Consider the following 23,668-nt stretch of genomic DNA (forward strand, 5'->3'; position numbering starts at 1 on the left):
ATGTATCTCGCACGTACACCACCACACTGGGCCCCAATTACTATTGTTTGTACCCCTAAAAGGATGGTTGAGCAGTAGGAGCAGGAGTATGGAACAGGCAGCACCCTCAAATCTTCAGAAGTATGAGATGAACCCCAAAAACTTGGAAAGGTGGATCTCACATGTACCGACACAGACTATCACGCAATTTAATTGATCCCCAAAGGTTTTAATTGAATAGCGGAATAGAAAATATGATCAAAAAGAAAGTGTATGTATCTCGCACGTACACCACCACACTCGGCCCCAATTACTATTGTTTGTACCCCTAAAAGGATGGTTGAGCAGTAGGAGGAGGAGTATGGAACAGGCAGCACCCTCAAATCTTCAGAAGTATGAGATGAACCCCAAAAACTTGGAAAGGTGGATCTCACACGTACCGACACAGACTATCACGCAATTTAATTGATCCCCAAAGGTTTTAATTGAATAGCGGAATAGAAAATATGATCAAAAAGAAAGTGTATGTATCTCACACGTACACCACCACACTAGGCCCCAATTACTATTGTTTGTACCCCTACAAGGATGGTTGAGCAGTAGGAGCAGGAGTATGGAACAGGCAGCACCCTCAAATTTTCAGAAGTATGAGATGAACCCCAAAAACTTGGAAAGGTGGATCTCACACGTACCGACACAGACTATCACGCAATTTAATTGATCCCCAAAGGTTTTAATTGAATAGCGGAATAGAAAATATGATCAAAAAGAAAGTGTATGTATCTCGCACGTACACCACCACACTAGGCCCCAATTACTATTGTTTGTACTCCTAAAAGGATGGTTGAGCAGTAGGAGCAGGAGTATGGAACAGGCAGCACCCTCAGATCTTCAGAAGTATGAGATGAACCCCAAAAACTTGGAAAGGTGGATCTCACACGTACCGACACAGACTATCACGCAATTTAATTGATCACCAAAGGTTTTAATTGAATAGCGGAATAGAAAATATGATCAAAAAGAAAGTGTATGTATCTCGCACGTACACCACCACACTAGGCCCCAATTACTATTGTTTGTACCCCTAAAAGGATGGTTGAGCAGTAGGAGCAGGAGTATGGAACAGGCAGCACCCTCAAATCTTCAGAAGTATGAGATGAACCCCAAAAACTTGGAAAGGTGGATCTCACACGTACCGACACAGACTATCACGCAATTTAATTGATCCCCAAAGGTTTTAATTGAATAGCGGAATAGAAAATATGATCAAAAAGAAAGTGTATGTATCTCGCACGTACACCACCACACTAGGCCCCAATTACTATTGTTTGTACCCCTAAAAGGATGGTTGAGCAGTAGGAGCAGGAGTATGGAACAGGCAGCACCCTCAAATCTTCAGAAGTATGAGATGAACCCCAAAAACTTGGAAAGGTGGATCTCACACGTACCGACACAGACTATCACGCAATTTAATTGATCCCCAAAGGTTTTAATTGAATAGCGGAATAGAAAATATGATCAAAAAGAAAGTGTATGTATCTCGCACGTACACCACCACACTAGGCCCCAATTACTATTGTTTGTACCCCTAAAAGGATGGTTGAGCAGTAGGAGCAGGAGTATGGAACAGGCAGCACCCTCAAATCTTCAGAAGTATGAGATGAACCCCAAAAACTTGGAAAGGTGGATCTCACACGTACCGACACAGACTATCACGCAATTTAAATGATCCCCAAAGGTTTTAATTGAATAGCGGAATAGAAAATATGATCAAAAAGAAAGTGTATGTATCTCGCACGTACACCACCACACTAGGCCCCAATTACTATTGTTTGTACCCCTAAAAGGATGGTTGAGCAGTAGGAGGAGGAGTATGGAACAGGCAGCACCCTCAAATCTTCAGAAGTATGAGATGAACCCCAAAAACTTGGAAAGGTGGATCTCACACGTACCGACACAGACTATCACGCAATTTAATTGACCCCCAAAGGTTTTAATTGAATAGCGGAATAGAAAATATGATCAAAAAGAAAGTGTATGTATCTCACACGTACACCACCACACTAGGCCCCAATTACTATTGTTTGTACCCCTAAAAGGATGGTTGAGCAGTAGGAGCAGGAGTATGGAACAGGCAGCACCCTCAAATCTTCAGAAGTATGAGATGAACCCCAAAAACTTGGAAAGGTGGATCTCACACGTACCGACACCGACTATCACGCAATTTAATTGATCCCCAAAGGTTTTAATTGAATAACGGAATAGAAAATATGATCAAAATGAAAGTGTATGCATCTCGCACGTACACCACCACACTAGGCCCCAATTACTATTGTTTGTACCCCTAAAAGGATGGTTGAGCAGTAGGAGCAGGAGTATGGAACAGGCAGCACCCTCAAATCTTCAGAAGTATGAGATGAACCCCAAAAACTTGGAAAGGTGGATCTCACACGTACCGACACAGACTATCACGCAATTTAATTGATCCCCAAAGGTTTTAATTGAATAGCGGAATAGAAAATATGATCAAAAAGAAAGTGTATGTATCTCGCACGTACACCACCACACTAGGCCCCAATTACTATTGTTTGTACCCCTAAAAGGATGGTTGAGCAGTAGGAGCAGGAGTATGGAACAGGCAGCACCCTCAAATCTTCAGAAGTATGAGATGAACCCCAAAAACTTGGAAAGGTGGATCTCACACGTACCGACACAGACTATCACGCAATTTAATTGATCCCCAAAGGTTTTAATTGAATAGCGGAATAGAAAATATGATCAAAAAGAAAGTGTATGTATCTCGCACGTACACCACCACACTAGGCCCCAATTACTATTGTTTGTACCCCTAAAAGGATGGTTGAGCAGTAGGAGCAGGAGTATGGAACAGGCAGCACCCTCAAATCTTCAGAAGTATGAGATGAACCCCAAAAACTTGGAAAGGTGGATCTCACACATACCGACACAGACTATCACGCAATTTAATTGATCCCCAAAGGTTTTAATTGAATAGCGGAATAGAAAATATGATCAAAAAGAAAGTGTAGGTATCTCACACGTACACCACCACACTAGGCCCCAATTACTATTGTTTGTACCCCTAAAAGGATGGTTGAGCAGTAGGAGGAGGAGTATGGAACAGGCAGCACCCTCAAATCTTCAGAAGTATGAGATGAACCCCAAAAACTTGGAAAGGTGGATCTCACACGTACCGACACAGACTATCACGCAATTTAATTGATCCCCAAAGGTTTTAATTGAATAGCGGAATAGAAAATATGATCAAAAAGAAAGTGTATGTATCTCACACGTACACCACCACACTAGGCCCCAATTACTATTGTTTGTACCCCTAAAAGGATGGTTGAGCAGTAGGAGCAGGAGTATGGAACAGGCAGCACCCTCAAATCTTCAGAAGTATGAGATGAACCCCAAAAACTTGGAAAGGTGGATCTCACACGTACCGACACAGACTATCACGCAATTTAATTGATCCCCAAAGGTTTTAATTGAATAGCGGAATAGAAAATATGATCAAAAAGAAAGTGTATGTATCTCGCACGTACACCACCACACTAGGCCCCAATTACTATTGTTTGTACCCCTAAAAGGATGGTTGAGCAGTAGGAGCAGGAGTATGGAACAGGCAGCACCCTCAAATCTTCAGAAGTATGAGATGAACCCCAAAAACTTGGAAAGGTGCATCTCACACGTACCGACACAGACTATCACGCAATTTAATTGATCCCCAAAGGTTTTAATTGAATAGCGGAATAGAAAATATGATCAAAAAGAAAGTGTATGTATCTCGCACGTACACCACCACACTAGGCCCCAATTACTATTGTTTGTACCCCTAAAAGGATGGTTGAGCAGTAGGAGCAGGAGTATGGAACAGGCAGCACCCTCAAATCTTCAGAAGTATGAGATGAACCCCAAAAACTTGGAAAGGTGGATCTCACACGTACCGACACAGACTATCACGCAATTTAATTGATCCCCAAAGGTTTTAATTGAATAGCGGAATAGAAAATATGATCAAAAAGAAAGTGTATGTATCTCACACGTACACCACCACACTAGGCCCCAATTACTATTGTTTGTACCCCTAAAAGGATGGTTGAGCAGTAGAAGCAGGAGTATGGAACAGGCAGCACCCTCAAATCTTCAGAAGTATGAGATGAACCCCAAAAACTTGGAAAGGTGGATCTCACACGTACCGACACAGACTATCACGCAATTTAATTGATCCCCAAAGGTTTTAATTGAATAGCGGAATAGAAAATATGATCAAAAAGAAAGTGTATGTATCTCGCACGTACACCACCACACTAGGCCCCAATTACTATTGTTTGTACCCCTAAAAGGATGGTTGAGCAGTAGGAGCAGGAGTATGGAACAGGCAGCACCCTCAAATCTTCAGAAGTATGAGATGAACCCCAAAAACTTGGAAAGGTGGATCTCACACGTACCGACACAGACTATCACGCAATTTAATTGATCCCCAAAGGTTTTAATTGAATAGCGGAATAGAAAATATGATCAAAAAGAAAGTGTATGTATCTCGCACGTACACCACCACACTAGGCCCCAATTACTATTGTTTGTACCCCTAAAAGGATGGTTGAGCAGTAGGAGGAGGAGTATGGAACAGGCAGCACCCTCAAATCTTCAGAAGTATGAGATGAACCCCAAAAACTTGGAAAGGTGGATCTCACACGTACCGACACAGACTATCACGCAATTTAATTGATCCCCAAAGGTTTTAATTGAATAGCGGAATAGAAAATATGATCAAAAAGAAAGTGTATGTATCTCACACGTACACCACCACACTAGGCCCCAATTACTATTGTTTGTACCCCTAAAAGGATGGTTGAGCAGTAGGAGCAGGAGTATGGAACAGGCAGCACCCTCAAATCTTCAGAAGTATGAGATGAACCCCAAAAACTTGGAAAGGTGGATCTCACACGTACCGACACAGACTATCACGCAATTTAATTGATCCCCAAAGGTTTTAATTGAATAGCGGAATAGAAAATATGATCAAAAAGAAAGTGTATGTATCTCGCACGTACACCACCACACTAGGCCCCAATTACTATTGTTTGTACCCCTAAAAGGATGGTTGAGCAGTAGGAGCAGGAGTATGGAACAGGCAGCACCCTCAAATCTTCAGAAGTATGAGATGAACCCCAAAAACTTGGAAAGGTGGATCTCACACGTACCGACACAGACTATCACGCAATTTAATTGATCCCCAAAGGATTTAATTGAATAGCGGAATAGAAAATATGATCAAAAAGAAAGTGTATGTATCTCACACGTACACCACCACACTAGGCCCCAATTACTATTGTTTGTACCCCTAAAAGGATGGTTGAGCAGTAGGAGGAGGAGTATGGAACAGGCAGCACCCTCAAATGTTCAGAAGTATGAGATTGTGTTCACTGTACCCCACAAAGATTGTGTTCACTGCACCCCACAAAGATTGTGTTCACTGCACCTCAAAAAGGATTTTGTTCACTGCACCCCACAAAGATTGTGTTCACTGCACCCTAAAAGGATTTTGTTCACTGCACCCCAAAAAGATTGTGTTCACTGTACCCCCCAAAGATTCTGTTCACTGCACCCCACAAAGATTCTGTTCCCTGTACCCCACAAAGATTCTGTTCACTGCACCCCACAAAGGATTTTGTTCACTGCACCCCAAAAAGATTGTGTTCACTGCACCCCAAAAAGGATGTTGTTCACTGCACCCCAAAAAGGATTTTGTTCACTGCACCCCAAAAAGATTGTGTTCACTGCACCCCACAAAGATTGTGTTCACTGCACCCCACAAAGGATTTTGTTCACTGCACCCCAAAAAGATTGTTCACTGTACCCCCCAAAGATTGTGTTCACTGCACCCCACAAAGGATTTTGTTTACTGCACCCCAAAAAGATTGTGTTCACTGTACCCCCCAAAGATTGTGTTCACTGCACCCCACAAAGATTATGTTCACTGTACCCCACAACGATTGTGTTCACTGCACCCCACAAAGGATTTTGTTCACTGCACCCCAAAAAGAATGTGTTCACTGCACCCCAAAAAGGATTTTGTTCACTGCACCCCAAAAAGGATGTTGTTCACTGCACCCCAAAAATATTGTGTTCACTGCACGCCACAAAGATTGTGTTCACTGCACCCCACAAAGGATTTTGTTCACTGCACCCCAAAAAGATTGTGTTCACTGCACCCCAAAAAGGATGTTGTTCACTGCACCCCAAAAAGGATTTTGTTCACTCCACCCCAAAAAGATTGTGTTCACTGCACCCCACAAAGATTGTGTTCACTGCACCCCACAAAGATTCTGTTCCCTGTACCCCACAAAGATTGTGTTCACTGCACCCCACAAAGGATTTTGTTCACTGCACCCCAAAAAGATTGTGTTCACTGCACCCCAAAAGGATGTTGTTCACTGCACCCCAAAAAGGATTTTGTTCACTGCACCCCAAAAAGATTGTGTTCACTGCACCCCACAAAGATTGTGTTCACTGCACCCCACAAAGGATTTTGTTCACTGCACCCCAAAAAGATTGTGTTCACTGTACCCCCCAAAGATTGTGTTCACTGCACCCCACAAAGATTCTGTTCACTGTACCCCACAAAGATTGTGTTCACTGCACCCCACAAAGGATTTTGTTCACTGCACCCCAAAAAGATTGTGTTCACTGCACCCCAAAAAGGATTTTGTTCACTGCACCCCAAAAAGGATGTTGTTCACTGCACCCCAAAAAGGATTTTGTTCACTGCACCCCAAAAAGATTGTGTTCACTGCACCCCACAAAGGATTTTGTTCACTACACCCCAAAAAGATTGTGTTCACTGCACCCCAAAAAGGATTTTGTTCACTGCACCCCAAAAAGGATGTTGTTCACTGCACCCCAAAAAGGATTTTGTTCACTCCACCCCAAAAAGATTGTGTTCACTGCACCCCACAAAGATTGTGTTCACTGCACCCCAAAAAGATTGTGTTCACTGCACCCCACAAAGGATTTTGTTCACTGCACCCCAAAAAGATTGTGTTCACTGCACCCCAAAAATGATTTTGTTCACTGCACCCCAAAAAGGATGTTGTTCACTGCACCCCAAAAAGGATTTTGTTCACTCCACCCCAAAAAGATTGTGTTCACTGCACCCCACAAAGATTGTGTTCACTGCACCCCAAAAAGGACGTTGTTCACTGCACCCCAAAAATATTGTGTTCACTGCAGCTCACACACAGAAAAATGGATGTGGATCACTGACACCTGCCTATCTCCTATCCCACACCACACAGCAATATCGATTGTAGTTTGTAGAACACAGTTTCCCTAAAATTCAGCAGCAGCCTCTCCCTAACAGGATTGAGAAGAGATCGTAGATCAGGATTGAGTGCAGAGTCATCCCACCCCCCACACAGCAATATCGATTGTAGTTTGTAGAAGACACTGACCCTATAATTCAGCAGACTCTATCCCTAAAATGCCTACAACTCGCCCTGCCTAAACACTCCGACCTGTCCCTCAATTCTATCCGGACACAAATGGTTTTTTCCTGCCTGCCTTTCCCTAATCAGCAGCCAGCACGTTGATGTGTGCTCTGTCCCTGATCTAAGCAGCATAATGACGCCGCTGCGGCTGCCTGGAACTTATAAAGACTTGGTCACATGCTTCAGACGGCCAATCACAGCTACTGAGACATTTGCAGGCATGGCTGGGATGGCTTAAGGCACACCAGTTAAACAATTGTTGATTGGCTGTTGAAAGCCCGCCATGAAAAGAGCACCAAAGCATGCAAAACCCGGAAATAAAACGACCGAACACTAATTTTTACCCGAACATACAGCAAAGTGTCCGTGTCCGTGTTCGGGTACAAAAAATCCAATTATTCGGTACGAACACGAATAATACAGTCCGTGTTCGCTCAACACTAGAGGAGATTATAACCCTCATATTGTCTACATGTATATATCAAGAGAAGTTTCACCATTTAAACTTGGTAGGTGTTAATATTACCACATAGAGATAGAACGTTGATTTATACATAAGGGCATTGACCTTATCCTATAGGTATACCTTTTATGATTTAGAATAAAGGTTACATTTTAGTTAGGTGGCCTTTGGATGTTTAGGGAAGTGCACCCTCATCTAGTTCTAGTAAATTTCTAACCAGAAAGACTAGTCAGAAATACTGAAAGTAATCTTGTTTGGGTAAACAAGTGGTTGGCAGGAGGCATTCAGAACAACATGGGTTATGAACAGGCAGCCGTCCTCCTCCTCTTGCTTCTCTATTATACAGGTCAGTTTGATTTCAGTTTTTTGTTTTTCATTTACTAAGAGAAGCATTACTTTATTGTCATATTTTGGGAGGTATTTAACAATGGACTCAGTTTAGTTGCATGTTGTAGCAAACACCAGCAGTATATACTGACACAGAAACTGACACTTCATTCTTCAGAGCAGCTGAAGCTCAGCACTCATATCTATCTATCTATTTTATCTATTTTATCTATCTATCTATCTATCTATCTATCTATCTATCTATCTATCTATCTATCTATCTATCTATCTATCTATCTATCTATCTATCTATCTATCTATCTATCTATCTATCTATCTATCTATCTATCTGTATATCTATCTATCTATCTATCTATCTATCCATCTATCTGTATATCTATCTATCTATCTATCTATCCATCTATCTCATATCTATCTATCTATCTATCTATCTATCTATCTATCTATCTATCTATCTATCTATCTATCTATCTATCTATCTATCTATCTATCCATCTATCTCATATCTATCTATCTATCTATCTCATATCTATCTATCTATCTATCTATCTATCTATCTATCTATCTATCTATCTATCTATCCCACATCTATCTATCCATCTATCTCATATCTATCTATCTATCTATCTATCTATCTATCTATCTATCTATCTATCTATCTATCTATCTATCTATCTCATATCTATCTATCTATCTATCTATCTATCTATCTATCTATCTATCTATCTATCTATCTATCTATCTATCTATCTATCTATCTATCTATCTAGTTTATTACATTGTAACACCACTCCACCTACATCACAGTTGTTTTAAACAACACGATCAGTAAACTTGATAGTAGGACTGGTGATGGATAGCTGTGAATGATAGTCGGGTGATATCTGCCCATCTTATGTATCTTTAGGGTTTGGTTGTGTCCCATGTGACTCCCCCATTAGACAAGCGTGTTGTCTTAATCCTGGTGCAGATGTTGGTTCCCACGCATCACATGTAGGGCAGCCCATTGATTTCAAGTGAGAAACATACAAAGTCACCCCTGACCCTTTTTCAAAATCATTCCATACCGAAGTGCATGGTGCGCATCAGCAGATGTGTAGGGGCGATATTAAGAAAATAATTGCACTGCCGAACATCTGCTAAAGGTAGCACGTTTCTGTGCATGTCAGGAAAGTACGCAATTTTGGATGAGTTCCCAACATGCAAAAGTGTAAATGTAGCCTTCATCTACGGTTTTCTGGCCGTTGTCTATCGCCGAAAATAAGAATAAATAAACTGCGCTAACTAGAAACAAATATAAGCAGCTAGCACACTAACAGACATGGGTTGTTAAGCAAAATGGAAAAAAAAGTACCTATATGATAGCATATATATATATATGTGTGTGAAAAAAGAATAAAAGTACACTTACAAACATTCGGGATCAGAAAAGCAGTGAATACAGGTATACAGATCAGGCAATCTGTGACATAATCCTGGCTGCATGAGGCAAAGTCCTGACTAGTTTCATCACAACTGATTTCTTCAGAGGTAAATGCCGGTCACAGATTGCCTGATCTGTATACCTGTATTCACTGCTTTTCTGATCCCGAATGTTTGTAAGTGTACTTTTATTCATTTATTAAATTGTTTAAAGCGGAATTACACTATGTTTGTATTGTCTGCGATTGCCATTTTTATATGATCTGGAGATAAAGAGGTGACTCGTCTCAACTTGACCCCTTGACTACAAACTTGAATATCCGGTGTTACAGCTTGAAGAATTGCAGTATATACATGAGCCTTCCTGACCCTTTTATCATATGATAAGTTGGGTCCACATGTTCCGGTGAGTGCTTAACCGTTGTCTATCGCCGTTTGTTTCTTGGTTTAATGGAATTCTGTAATGGCCACTTTTCCTAAGGGTGAGATAACAGAGGAGTTTATTGGCACACATGGATATCAATACTCTCCAGGGGAGAATGTCCAGTATATATTCTGTAGTATGGTTACAGTGCCTTGCGAAAGTATTCGGCCCCCTTGAACTTTGCGACCTTTTGCCACATTTCAGGTTTCAAACATAAAGCTATAAAACTGTAATTTTTTGTGAAGAATCAACAACAAGTGGGACACAATCATGAAGTGGAACTAAATTTATTGGATATTTCAAACTTTTTTAACAAATAAAAAACTGAAAAATTGGGCGTGCAAAATTATTCAGCCCCCTTAAGTTAATACTTTGTAGCGCCACCTTTTGCTGCGATTACACCTGTAAGTCGCTTGGGGTATGTCTCTATCAGTTTTGCACATCGAGAGACTGAAATTTTTGCCCATTCCTCCTTGCAAAACAGCTCGAGCTCAGTGAGGTTGGATGGAGAGCGTTTGTGAACAGCAGTTTTCAGTTCTTTCCACAGATTCTCGATTGGATTCAGGTCTGGACTTTGACCTGGCCAGTCTAACACCTGGATATGTTTATTTGTGAACCATTCCATTGTAGATTTTGCTTTATGTTTTGGATCATTGTCTTGTTGAAAGACAAATCTCCATCCCAGTCTCAGGTCTTTTGCAGACTCCCATCAGGTTTTCTTCCAGAATGGTCCTGTATTTGGCTCCATCCATCTTCCCATCAATTTTAACCATCTTCCCTGTCCCTGCTGAAGAAAAGCAGGCCCAAACCATGATGCTGCCACCACCATGTTTGACAGTGGGGATGGTGTGTTCAGGGTGATGAGCTGTGTTGCTTTTACGCCAAACATAACGTTTTGCATTGTTGCCAAAAAGTTCGATTTTGGTTTCATCTGACCAGAGCACCTTCTTCCAGATGTTTGGTGTGTCTCCCAGGTGGCTTGTGGCAAACTTTAAACGACACTTTTTATGGATATCTTTAAGAAATGGCTTTCTTCTTGGCACTCTTCCATAAAGGCCAGATATGTGCAGTATACGACTGATTGTTGTCCTATGGACAGAGTCTCCCACCTCAGCTGTAGATCTCTGCAGTTCATCCAGAGTGATCATGGGCCTCTTGGCTGCATCTCTGATCAGTCTTCTCCTTGTATGAGCTGAAAGTTTAGAGGGACGGCCAGGTCTTCGTAGATATGCAGTGGTCTGATACTCCTTCCATTTCAATATTATTGCTTGCACAGTGCTCCTTGGGATGTTTAAAGCTTGGGAAATCTTTTTGTATCCAAATCTGGCTTTAAACTTCTCCACAACAGTATCTCGGACCTGCCTGGTGTGTTCTTTGTTCTTCATGATGCTCTCTGCGCTTTAAACGGACCTCTGAGACTATCACAGTGCAGGTGCATTTATACGGCGACTTGATTACACACAGGTGGATTCTATTTATTATCATTAGTCATTTAGGTCAACATTGGATCATTCAGAGATCCTCACTGAACTTCTGGAGAGAGTTTTCTGCACTGAAAATAAAGGGGCTGAAAAATTTTGCACGCCCAATTTTTCAGTTTTTTATTTGTTAACAAAGTTTGAAATATCCAATACATTTCTTTCCACTTCATGATTGTTTCCCACTTGTTGTTGATTCTTCACAAAATATTACAGTTTTATATCTTTATGTTTGAAGCCTGAAATGTGGCAAAAGGTCGCAAAGTTCAAGGGGGCCGAACACTTTCGCACAGTCACTGTATTTATACAGAGACTTGCACATGGACTTTTAATACCCACCTTGTGCCAGTGCCATTACAGCTGACCAGCTACACGCTGATATTGTCCTGGTTATCCACCCAGGACATACCATTCCATCTTGGATTGTCACTGTCATTCCCCTGCATTATCTATGAGCGCCAGACTACCACAATATACATTTTTTATCCAAATCCTGGTTAAGGGGCCATAGAAGGACATAACTTTTAGCTTTACCTTAACTGACCTAATGCTATATGGTTGAGCTTAATATTTTCCCTATAAGGTGATATCACTCTCCAAACAATTATGATTGGTCATTTACTCACACACTTGTTCTGTATATACTACAGCTAAAACTTGTAATAGTGAGTCTCATCTCAGAGTTGAAATTATGCATGCCTCTGATTTGATCATCTGTGCCACGCTGTAAAGACAGGGGACTCAGTGGCAAAAAAGACATTTGTCATCTGTATCTATTACTTAACACCTTCCCACCTGGTCTATAGCAGATTGACAGCTGTGCGGGTGCTTTCTCCTTCTGAGTGGATGTCACGTGACAGCCTCTCAGAAGGGACCACACAGCGGTGAGATCTGTCACAGGCTGTGTCCACCAGACACAGCCGGTAACTAATCAGTGTACTGTATCAGTGTCGGTTGACCAATTAAAGCATATCAAATGACAGTTGTAAACAATAGATGGCTTCCTTTTATGCCATCCATTGTGTACAATTGTGTTGCTAGCTGTGATTGGTCATTGTGATCACATAGTACAGACAGGGCCAATCACAGCCCATCTTTACCATGTAATTAGCTCTGGCCAATCACAGCTAATCAAAAAAATAAAACAAACTAAATAAATCCATTTTTTAAATTAAATTGCTTGCTTATAGCAATGAAATTCACTGCTGTAAGCAATCATAATGTGTGCAGAAAAAAAAAAAAAAAAAAATTTGATCACTTCCCCAGGGTAGTACAATGTTACTATGGTAACAATATATTGCTCTAGTCACAGTGTGTTAAAAAAAATATCATTAAAAAAAAAAGGAAAGAATGTACTAAAAATATAAAAATAAAAAATTATTAAAATGTGTTTTTTTTTTTCGTACGATCGACAGTCAGTGTCCCTGATTACCTAAAGTCAAAAACAAACAAAAGGAATCACCGGCCTGGCACATTATTCTCAATAACAGGCTTTATTGGTAAAAAGTATATACAGTATATATATATATATATATATATATATATATATATTCACAAACAAAAAGGTATAAAAAAAAGCACATCCATTCCGAACATCTGAAACAAACTATATTCGGTGACCAATGTCCTAAATATATGATGGCTAACGCATTTTGAGGCTTACCCTCTTCTTCAGAGCTCTGAAGACATTGTCACTGAATACAGTTCTGAAGACGTCAGTTGGAATGACGAAACGCAGTGACGTCACGAGGAGTGAGTAGAATGCACGCCGGAAGACACACCGCCGTACACTCTAACTCTGATGTGTGATCAGTCACCGGATTGTTTATAACGTATTTTATACAAACTACAAATGTGTGTGTTTTAGCCCATGAACGGGCAATAAAATATTTTTAATGGCACTACACTATCCGGGGTTTTTCGTTTCTCATCCCTAATAAACACCGCGGAGAGCTGGAGTGGCGCGATACAGAGCTTACCATTGCTGGTCGGGACGACCACTAAAGCGCATTTGGTCTTGATGCTATACAGCAGCTAAGACTAACACCTTCTGGTGAGTGGTCCATTTATACTTATTTTGGGATTTGTATTCGGTGAAGCCTAACCATCACATTGCTAGCGGGGGAATACTCAGAGTATCTGCACTTTGAACAAGCACGGATCACCTTGTTTAATAACCATTGCACAGGATCACTTTGTTCATTTTTAAAATGAGGTTGATTAGAATCACTTTTTATTTATTGTATTTGATCGAGGATTATGTATATGGTGTAACACACATAGCACTTTTTGGTTTGCAACATAACAAGTGGCGCGAGAGATATACCTACTGTACATAGGTGTATTTTATATATAAGATGTAAGACATCACATGTGATTCACACTGCACTGCTCTGCAAATCACATGCGATGTCTGTGTGATGCGAATTTAGCCATACAGATTGTATGGCGGATGTTAGCTCAAATCTCGTCAGGAGGCAATCACGATGATATTACAGCCCTTCAGTTGCTAACCCCCCCTAATAGATAATGAATTCACCCTCGTCCGGCCGGGAGCTATGACAACACATAGCAGTCAAACGTAGTGCAGTCACAACTGTTTATTTCAAGTTTCGTGCTCCCATTTAAAGGATATTTCGGCAGCAGAAACTGCTTGAAACTGGTTACAAGTCATGAGTCAATTTAACAATATGACATATCTTACAGAAACTGTACATGAAAGGCTTTTGTTTCCCTATGCATTTGTGTCAATATGAGGTGTTCCCGAATCTGAATTTGTGTCCTGTGACAGAGTCGCATTTAATTGTCATGTGTTAATATAAGCAATTGTCAATTGTTTACGGTGGTGTCAGTAATCTCTTATGCAAAGTGTCTTGTAATCTAAATGCTAAATATCCAACTGTCAAGTGTTCAAATGAATGAATGGAGGGGTGGTTTAACATGTCGTCTAAATTCAAAATACAGCTGGCTAGTCTGGCTTGTTAAATCTGTAATTGCAGGGGCCACATTTCATCGTAGAATGAGCCCTAACAAAATGTAATATGAAATATAATTTTTGTAAGGCACGTTGATACACTCTTTCAACCCAACCTTTGATCCCAGCTTATTCATAACGGTGGGATCACTTAGAGTCTTTGAATATTATTCCAAGGAGTATGTAGGCTGGTGACTTGGTTGTGTGCACATAGGGATATAACTTCTTAGAATTCTATCAAATCAAAACAGACATGTTCAATGGGGGTGGGGGGGGGGCATAGCTTGCAAGAATCCATGGCCTGAAAAATCCAACTCCATTATTATGGCAATAAAGTCACTACAAAATAGACCATGGCAGCACATACCACATGTTGACGATGGCTTGTGATTTTTCAACATGTCCTAAGGCCTTTCCAGGAAAGGGCAAAAAATAAACCTCCCGTCTAATGAGAGGAAAAAAATTCCCTTTCAATCCTCGTTTCAGAGCGGTCAGACCAAGTCCCTGGCGGCTATAACGAAAACACAATGTCCTTTGTGTCCAATCGGCTTGACTTTGACTGTAAAGTGGAGACATGAATGTCTCGTGTCTCTCTCTTTTCCTGGGGTGAGCAAGGGCAAAATGAGGAGAGGTTCTCGGGGGGGTGAGCACATGTTGCAAGTAACCAGACAGTGGCTACTAGTGCTCAGCTTGCTACAAAGAGTACCACTGTCGCACGAATGCGACGTCTTCCAGGAGTAGAGGTGTCCGCTGGCATTGTACCAATGCGTCTGTCTAAATCCAGCTGGAATTCGTCTGGTGCTCGTCGTCACAATCTCCAATGATTCGGCTGGTGCTCGTCACAATCTCCAGTCATTCGTCTGGTCCAGGGGTGGGGCTTCCGTCTGTTGCGATGCGTGGATCCAAACCGGGGAGTCGTCTGTCAGTACCGCTGTTCTGGTCACTGCTTGAACTATTGCAGGGGGTCCGTAGGGTGGGTCTAGCGACGTCAGCTTATGGAGGGGCCTTCACCAGGACTCTGTCTCCAGGCTTGAATGGGTGGGTTGGTGCACCTGTTGGCAAAGGAAACGAGAGCGAGAGATCACCATAATCACTGTTTAATTTTTTAATTACCACATATTCCTCTTGCAAAATCTCTAGATATGAGAATAAATGGACTCATGGGGTTGAGATGGGTCTGAAGTCATTCTGACTTTAGCAAGAATAGCAGGTAAGTACAGAGACAAAAATACAAGTTTTACAAGAATGGCAGGAGTATTTTGCGCCACTGGGCTTCTGGCCTATAGGCAGGCAGCAAAAATAAATGCTAGTGAAACTACTCGCAGCACTGAGGTTTAGGGCCTACAGGAAGGCAGGTACTTTTAAAAACAGGAAGGATACCTAATAGCACTATTTTGGGAGAACACAGCATGTCTACGCATGCAACAATGGTGGGGGCCCTTGGAGGGGTTTAACTGCCTTGTATTCCTCCAAAGGTGGAGATGGGTTAAATTGCAGTCCTCTGACTCACCCAAGCAGGCAGCTACCTAGAACTGAGTATCCCTTGCATGGCTAAAAATGCTGTGATCACTGAACAACAGGGAGGGAAATTCAAGCTGTCTTGTGTACATGGACACATAGAGACACACAAAAGAGCTAGAAGTAAGTACTCATGCAAACATAAATTTCACAGTTTGCTCAGTGACACAGAGCAGGAAATTGAAAACAAATAGCCTTGGAGACACAGGATCTGACTTCAAGGACCATTTATATGGGCCTGGGCAATGAGTCACCTTAGAATGAAAAGAGATCAACTAATTGAATTCACCGCAGGAGGTTACCTTAAAAATTTTATCAAAGTAGTAACGCTGGCATAAATTCATTTTAATTCTTAGCATACTATCAACAAGCCAACCACTTCCATCCTATTTTTTTTTTTTTTTTTGGATGACAGCTTTCTATTTTATTATTTAACAATACAGATTTCACATACTGCACATCTGATAACGTGCTGTGACATATAAATGACAATCAGCTTACTAGTTTCCAGAGTTACATATGGTATATGCACACAAATCTGTAAAATTTCATTTGTATCCAAGATTATAATATAAGAATAGTACTACATTATCTGCCTGAGCACATTATCCCATACCAATAATCTTGTCAAGAGAAAAGGTAGTAAAAGCATAAGTGCATAAATTAGATCATGGGTGCAAAAAGTAGTGTTTAGCACCAGAATACAAAGGTATGTACCAATATACCAAAAGAAAACTCTAAAAAAAAAAAAAAACAAAAAAAAAAAACAGAGATGCTTAATTATCTAAAGCATAGCACCTCATTTATGCCAGAGCTCATATATGTCAAATTAGAACACATCAAATATCTGACACCCAATAAATAAAAACTTTCTAACACCCATAAAAACAGTCTAATCAATCAGAAAAAAAACAATTTGAAAACTATACTCCCATAAGGTTGGTTGTCGTTGAAGGCTGTGCTTGGTCGTTCTGAAAATCTCAAATTAAAGTTATCTGAGGAATAAGCATCAAGAAAAGTTTAGTAACAAAACATTTTACTTTTCCTCCTAGAAATAAACCAACGGTTAGAGGAATTTAACATACAGTAAGCATATCAAACATTTCCCTTCCTAACAGTGCACTTCTCTAATACCAAAAATTGTTGACGTCAAAGTAATTATTACCACGTGGATTTCTATATTTTTTTTTTTTTTTATATTATTATTATGGTATACCATAAACTTAAAGAGAAAAAAAAAATTATTATTGTTCACCATGGTTGAAAAAAAATGAGCAGCTCAAAACATTAGTGATTTCTCATTTGAATACAAGAACCCATACGTCACCCATTCTTCAGCAATTCGGAACATTCCTCAAAAACTGGTTTTCTCTACAAGGCAAAACTGATCGTTAATTTGTATGACAATACAACTATTTACAGTCCCTTTGTAGTTACCTGTGTCACAGACAGAAAGAGGGGGGAGGGGGGTTTGTTTGCTAAAAAGGCACTAGAAAATATATTTTTTTAAAAAGCCAGTGATAAAGAAAGAAAAGTCGGTGACACAAAACCTTAATGATGAAAGTTCAAAATTGCTTACGATTTTTTTTTTTTTTTTTTTTAAGGATAGAGATACAATTTTATTCCTTAAGGTCACACTTTACACACCAAATATATATTTCCTTGCTTCTAAAAGCTGCCATGACAAGTGTAGTATGGATTTGTTACCTTTTCCGTGGCAAAATAACATCACTTTAAAACATAAACACAAAACAAATTATTATGCAACCAACATTCATTCAATGTTATGAAATGCTTTGCTGATACAGCACCTTTAGGAACAGTGTTAAAACGAACACAACATAACGATTCATGGATCTAAGGTTGCCCATACACGATACAATTTTCATACAATCTTCCTAAACGTAAATTATATCATGTTGTGGAAATTCTCCTTACCTTGAGAATTTCCCATTATCTTAAGCTCAGCATACAAAGTGAGATCAGCTGAGTTTGAAGGTTTATATATATTTAATAGGGGTGGTGAAGTCAGTGTTTAGACTTTATTGGGAAACCTCGTTTCCCAACTTATGTGGTTTCCTGTGTCTTTAATAATCAGATTTATACACATCCGACTCATGGTTTGCTGATTAACTATCCTTGGTGGGCAAGACTATACCTTCAGGCTCAGCTTAATATCACATACAATCTCCTCATACATCTATACAATGGCATGCAATCTTATATAACGACTAAAATACACTTAAGTGTCTATACAAATATATACACGTTTTGGAGGGAGAATTCACTATCACACACAGTACTGCTTTGTAACCGGGTTCCAAACCCCATTTTATGTTTGGCGCTTCAGGCGCTGGAGTATCAGACCCCATCTTTGGGAATTTCAGATTCCCGGGAGGTGCTAAAATTAGCGGTTAACTGGGTACCGTTTATCTGCTCTGACAGTATAGGGTAGTAATAACAATAATAAAAAATATAATTACTTACCCCATACTGTGTTTTTGGCAGATCTCACTTTCTGACACCAAAACTGTTAGCTCAAATCTCGTCAGGAGGCAATCACGATGATATTACAGCCCTTCAGTTGCTAACCCCCCCTAATAGATAATGAATTCACCCTCGTCCGGCCGGGAGTTATGACAACACATAGTACTCAAACGTAGTGCAGTCACAACTGTTTATTTCAAGTTTCGTGTTCCCATTTAAAGGATATTTCGGCAGCAGAAACTGGTTACAAGTCATGAGTCAATTTAACAATATGACATATCTTACAGAAACTGTACATGAAAGGCTTTTGTTTCCCTATGCATTTGTGTCAATATGAGGTGTTCCCGAATCTGAATTTGTGTCCTGTGACAGAGTCGCCCCGTCTGCATTTAATTGTCATGTGTCAATATAAGCAATTGTCAATTGTTTACGGTGGTGTCAGTAATCTCTTATGCAAAGTGTCTTGTAATCTAAATGCTAAATATCCAACTGTCAAGTGTTCAAATGAATGAATGGAGGGGTGGTTTAACATGTCGTCTAAATGCAAAATACAGCTGGCTAGTCTGGCTTGTTAAATCTGTAATTGCAGGGGCCACATTTCATCGTAGAATGAGCCCTAACAAAATGTAATATGAAATATAATTTTTGTAAGGCACGTTGATACACTCTTTCAGCTGAATTTGCATCGCATTCGGACCCAAGGCGTGCAGGACCCTTCTTTTGGTCTGCACCAGAATCGGATCGCATGGGTGTTCACACCTATGGGATCCGATTCATGTCCAAACTGACAGTTCGCACTGCGATATGCGAACTGATCTGGGGGTGTTGTTAACTTTGTATCGACACTCCCAGCAGTTCGCATATGGCAGTGTGAAGTGGATGCGATCGGTGCGATGCGGGTACCCGCAGTGGATTTGCAGGGTTCCCGCATCGCACCAATGTGAACCGGCACTAAATGTTTACCAAAGACGCATTGGCAAATATTTGACAAAATGATTGATAAATCAATCCTAAGTGATATGGGGTGAGGTTTGATTCACAGGCCAAAACACAGTGGTGGTGTGGCTCTACTATGAATGTCTGTGTTCCCATTAGAGAGATTTCTTATGACCTGTCTTGACAGTGACATCTCCTCAATAGGGACATAGATAGCAATAAAAAATCTAACCGAGGCTATAACACATCGCTGCTCTATCCAAAATAAAAAATAACACCTTGGCTGGAGTTTCGCTTTAAAGTGTAAGTCCACCCTAAAACTAAAATCCCTGCATCTATAGACATCCACGATCTAACGCTAACTAGACTTGTGCAATTTGTTTCGGTCCGAATACAAATTCGGGCAAATTTTTGGTTATTCGGAGATTCAAATGTACTTGAATCTCCAAACGAAATAGTAAATATTTGGATGTGTCCAAATCTCCAATAGAAAAAGTAACGAATAGTAACCAATTTTGTTAAAATTAGTTTTGTTTTTAGTTTTCTAACGAATTCCAACTTTTCATAAAGATCGGGAATTGAAACAGTCGAAAAACAATTGACCGATTCAAATTTTGTGTGAAGAAAAAGCTGGTTAAGCAGCGGGCCAGAAAGCCGGCTGCCCGAGTCCCTAACAACCATGAGTCATCATCTGTCAGTGGGCTTCCCCACTGACAGATGAATTTAAAGAAAAGATTGCCGGCAATTGCCCCGCAATCGAAAAATGTTAAAAAAATACAGCAAGCGCCCCACCCCTCATGAACCATACCAGGCCCCATGCCCTCAACATGGGGGGGGGGGGGTGGGTGCTTTTTGGCATGAGGGCTCTGTGCCCCCCACCCAAAATCAGTTTGTCCCCATGTTGATGAGGGACAAGGGCCTCTTCCCAACAAACCTGGGCTGTGGCTGTTGGGGTCTATGGGCGGGGGGCTTATCGGAATCTTGAAACCCCCATTAACAACACGTGACGTCATGTGTGCCACTGGGCGACGTAACTGGGTAGGCCCGCCCCTTGCCTATATAAGAACTGTCAAAGCGCAGAGCGGGTAGAACTCGGGAGGCCTCCCAGGAGCAAGGGAAGAAGGATGAATCATAGGACAGCCAAGGAGAGCTGCAGAGCTGGAGGGGGCTGGATGAGGGCGGAGATAACAGGAAACTGTTATCCATAAGTATTCATCAAGAGAGGAGAAATGTGCAGGCAAGCAGTGGTGTGAGTGTGTCTGTCGGTTTGAATGTGTGTGTTTGTTTGCGTATACAGTCAGGTCCATAAATATTGGGACATCGACACAATTCTAATCTTTTTGGTTCTATACACCACCACAATGGATTTGAAATGAAACAAACAAGATGTGCTTTAGCTGCAGACTTTCAGCTTCAATTTGAGGGTATTTACATATTTTTATGGACCTGACTGTATATATATATATATATATATATGATCAAAAATCCAGTATAAGCATAGTAATATATGAACTAGAGCATCATCAGCATAGCAGCGGAGTTACCTCATATTTAGAGAACAACACTCCAGATTAAATCACGAGACAACAAGGCAAAACGTCTCCCGGACGAGCATGGAGGCCAAAGTAAACAGGAGCGCTGACTTCACTAACAAATTGACATAGGTAGATGAAGAAAATATATTAAATGTTTGCTCATTATTAAGCAACTTAGAGACCTACCTTACCAAAGAGGCAGGCAGAGACATATATGCACGTGATGTTACACACAAGCAACAGAGAGAAAAACAGGGAGGGAAGGGTGAAGACAACCCATCCACAGCCAGTTTAGGCCCTAAGCAGTGTCCCAGGGTCTTCAGGATATTATATATTCCAAAAATGGTATAAACAAATACCATAAAAAGAAAGGGAAGAGGTCAAAAAGTCTTTATAGTCCGTTCGGTATTTTAAACCGAGACAGGTATGTATGAAACCCTGAAGGGTTAACCTGAATGGCTGGTGAATAAATCCAAACAAAGCTGTGTATTGAGAGCTGCAGCTCCGCAGGAACCCAGTATGGTAAAGCTACTGTGGGGGTACCCCTAAGGGTGAATCCTGTGGAGGGCCCTGCAAACTAAAGATAAAATTGTAAGCTTGATAAATAGAGTTCAGCCATGGATGATTATCTATATAAAGCAGTATAAAGAGAAATAGAGATGAGTACATGGCTATACATGGAGAGCTGGTATTGCACTGCTTCCTGTGTCGCCTGAGCAATGCGAATGGGCAGCGTGCGTTCCTAAATACCGCGCCTCTACCCAGTGCAAAATTGCTGGTCCGGTCGCCGAGCATTAACTTGGCTGGGTCCGGAGTTTGATCGCGCATGCGCCAGTTGCTGGCGCATGCGCGTTGCAAACAAATAGGTTGAACCGTGGCCGGGAGGGGCCAATCCACGGGAGGGGTAGATGACCATGCCAAAGAGGGAGGCGGCCCCCTAGATGAAAAAAAAAAAACAATCGTATGCCAGAAAAGCATCCCGTCCACACGGACAGCCTACACAAAAAATAGCAATGGGAAGAAAGAACGGCAGCGATGCCAAAGTGTCCAACCCCTATGAAAACCGCATGCTCACCTAGGAAATAGTGCCAAAGGTCCTCATCTTCACACCCGGAGTCAGGCCCGTTGCTACAAGGCAGGCAAACCAAGCAATTGCTTAGGGCCCCGAGCTGGCCTGGGGCCCCAAGACAACGACTGGTTAAGAATAAATGCAGGTTTTTTTTTTTGAGGGCGTACCCGGAAGTGATCATGTGACACGCATGGCGTGTCTCTCCGTGCTGAGCCCACCTCTCCCAGGAAGGAACTAGGACGCAGAAGTAAGCCCGAGAGACCGGGAACTCGAAGGACTGAGAGAGCCCTCAAGTCTCCATAGTGCGCCCACGCCACCCCGGAGAGGAGAGGAGAAGCGGAGTTACGGCGGCAGTAGCCCTGGTCGGATGCCTGTAGCGGTAGAAGACCAGCTGTAGCGGCGGAAGAACGGCGGTGGTGAGAGAGCGTGGGCTGCGCAGCATGTCAGCTACACAGACTGTACGGACTGCACTGCTGATGGAGACCTGTGGACTGTAGCTTGGAAAGTGCTACTTGGGAGACGCTCACTCAGCCTGCATCACTGGACCCTCTCCCTCCGGGCTGAGGGACAGTGGCACTTTGCCTTATGTGCAAGTCGGCATATGGGGAGAGAGTCAGTTATTTTCCCTGCACAATCGGCAGCCTGTACTCCATACACAAGGGAGCTAAAAGGAGCAGCTGGATCAGAGGACTGTCGAGTAGGTAAGCCCTCCAGCCAACTATATTACTAGCTCCTATTAAACCGTACTTGAACTGATCACTTGAATTGTATGTGTAAACAACGGCCCTCATGGAACGGGCGTGAGGCACGGTGAAGTGTGAGACCTGTGCAGGAACCTCTCCTTATCTCTTTTCTCGGACATGGGTTTAGGAAGGCTTGATAGGAAAACCTATCTCTCACTGGATGTTTAAGCAGTTTTTTCGTTTCTCCCCACCTGCTGAATAAGGATATAAGATATTAGCCAGTGGAGAACATTACTTGGAGCATTATATTTAAAGAGGCACAGACTCCCCTGAACTGAGTTATAAACAGAGACTACAAGTGGAGGAGGGGAAGGGAGAAGAGTGAGTGGGAAAGGAGGGAGGATGACGCTTACTAAAAGAAAGAAGGGAAAGAAGAATGCAGTAAAGTCACAGACAAGCAGACCAGAGGGAGAGATTGTAAGATTCCTCACTAATAGCCAGAAATTATCCAGAGACGCAAGGATGGAAGCATGTGAGAAGAATGTCCTGACAAGCCCAGGGTCCGGGGATACTCCTAATTCACCAGCCACCTCCCCAGTCTCAGAAAACTATTCAGATAGCCCAGGTAATGGACAAAGAGAAAACATGGCAGCTGGTATACATGCACAGGCTTTGATGCAAAATTCAGAACTGAAAGCTATGCTCCAGGCCTTGCCAACAAAAAACTATATAGTACAAATGATTAATAAAATAGAAGAAACACATCTAAAAGAAATGCAAGTGATAAAAAAAGATATACAAAAGATTACAACACGTCTAGAAGAAGAGGTAGCAGCCA

General features: G+C 41.5%; 1 protein-coding gene across 1 annotated transcript in view; it reads left to right on the top strand.

Moving 5' to 3' along the window:
- Positions 1–8,236: 8,236 nt before the first annotated feature.
- LOC309558543 (natural cytotoxicity triggering receptor 3 ligand 1-like) overlaps positions 8,237–23,668 on the top strand; it is a gene marked incomplete at its 3' end in the record, with an annotated part of 58,686 nt that continues 43,254 nt past the window's right edge. The window contains exon 1 of the mRNA XM_082261622.1: positions 8,237–8,302. Within this exon, the coding sequence (XP_082117748.1) occupies positions 8,251–8,302 (52 nt within the window). The 5' untranslated portion in view covers positions 8,237–8,250. The remainder of the gene's footprint in view (positions 8,303–23,668) is intronic.

The sequence above is a fragment of the Pelophylax lessonae genome, assembly GCF_965119305.1.
Source record: "Pelophylax lessonae genome assembly, chromosome: 6".
Lineage (NCBI taxonomy): Eukaryota > Metazoa > Chordata > Amphibia > Anura > Ranidae > Pelophylax > Pelophylax lessonae.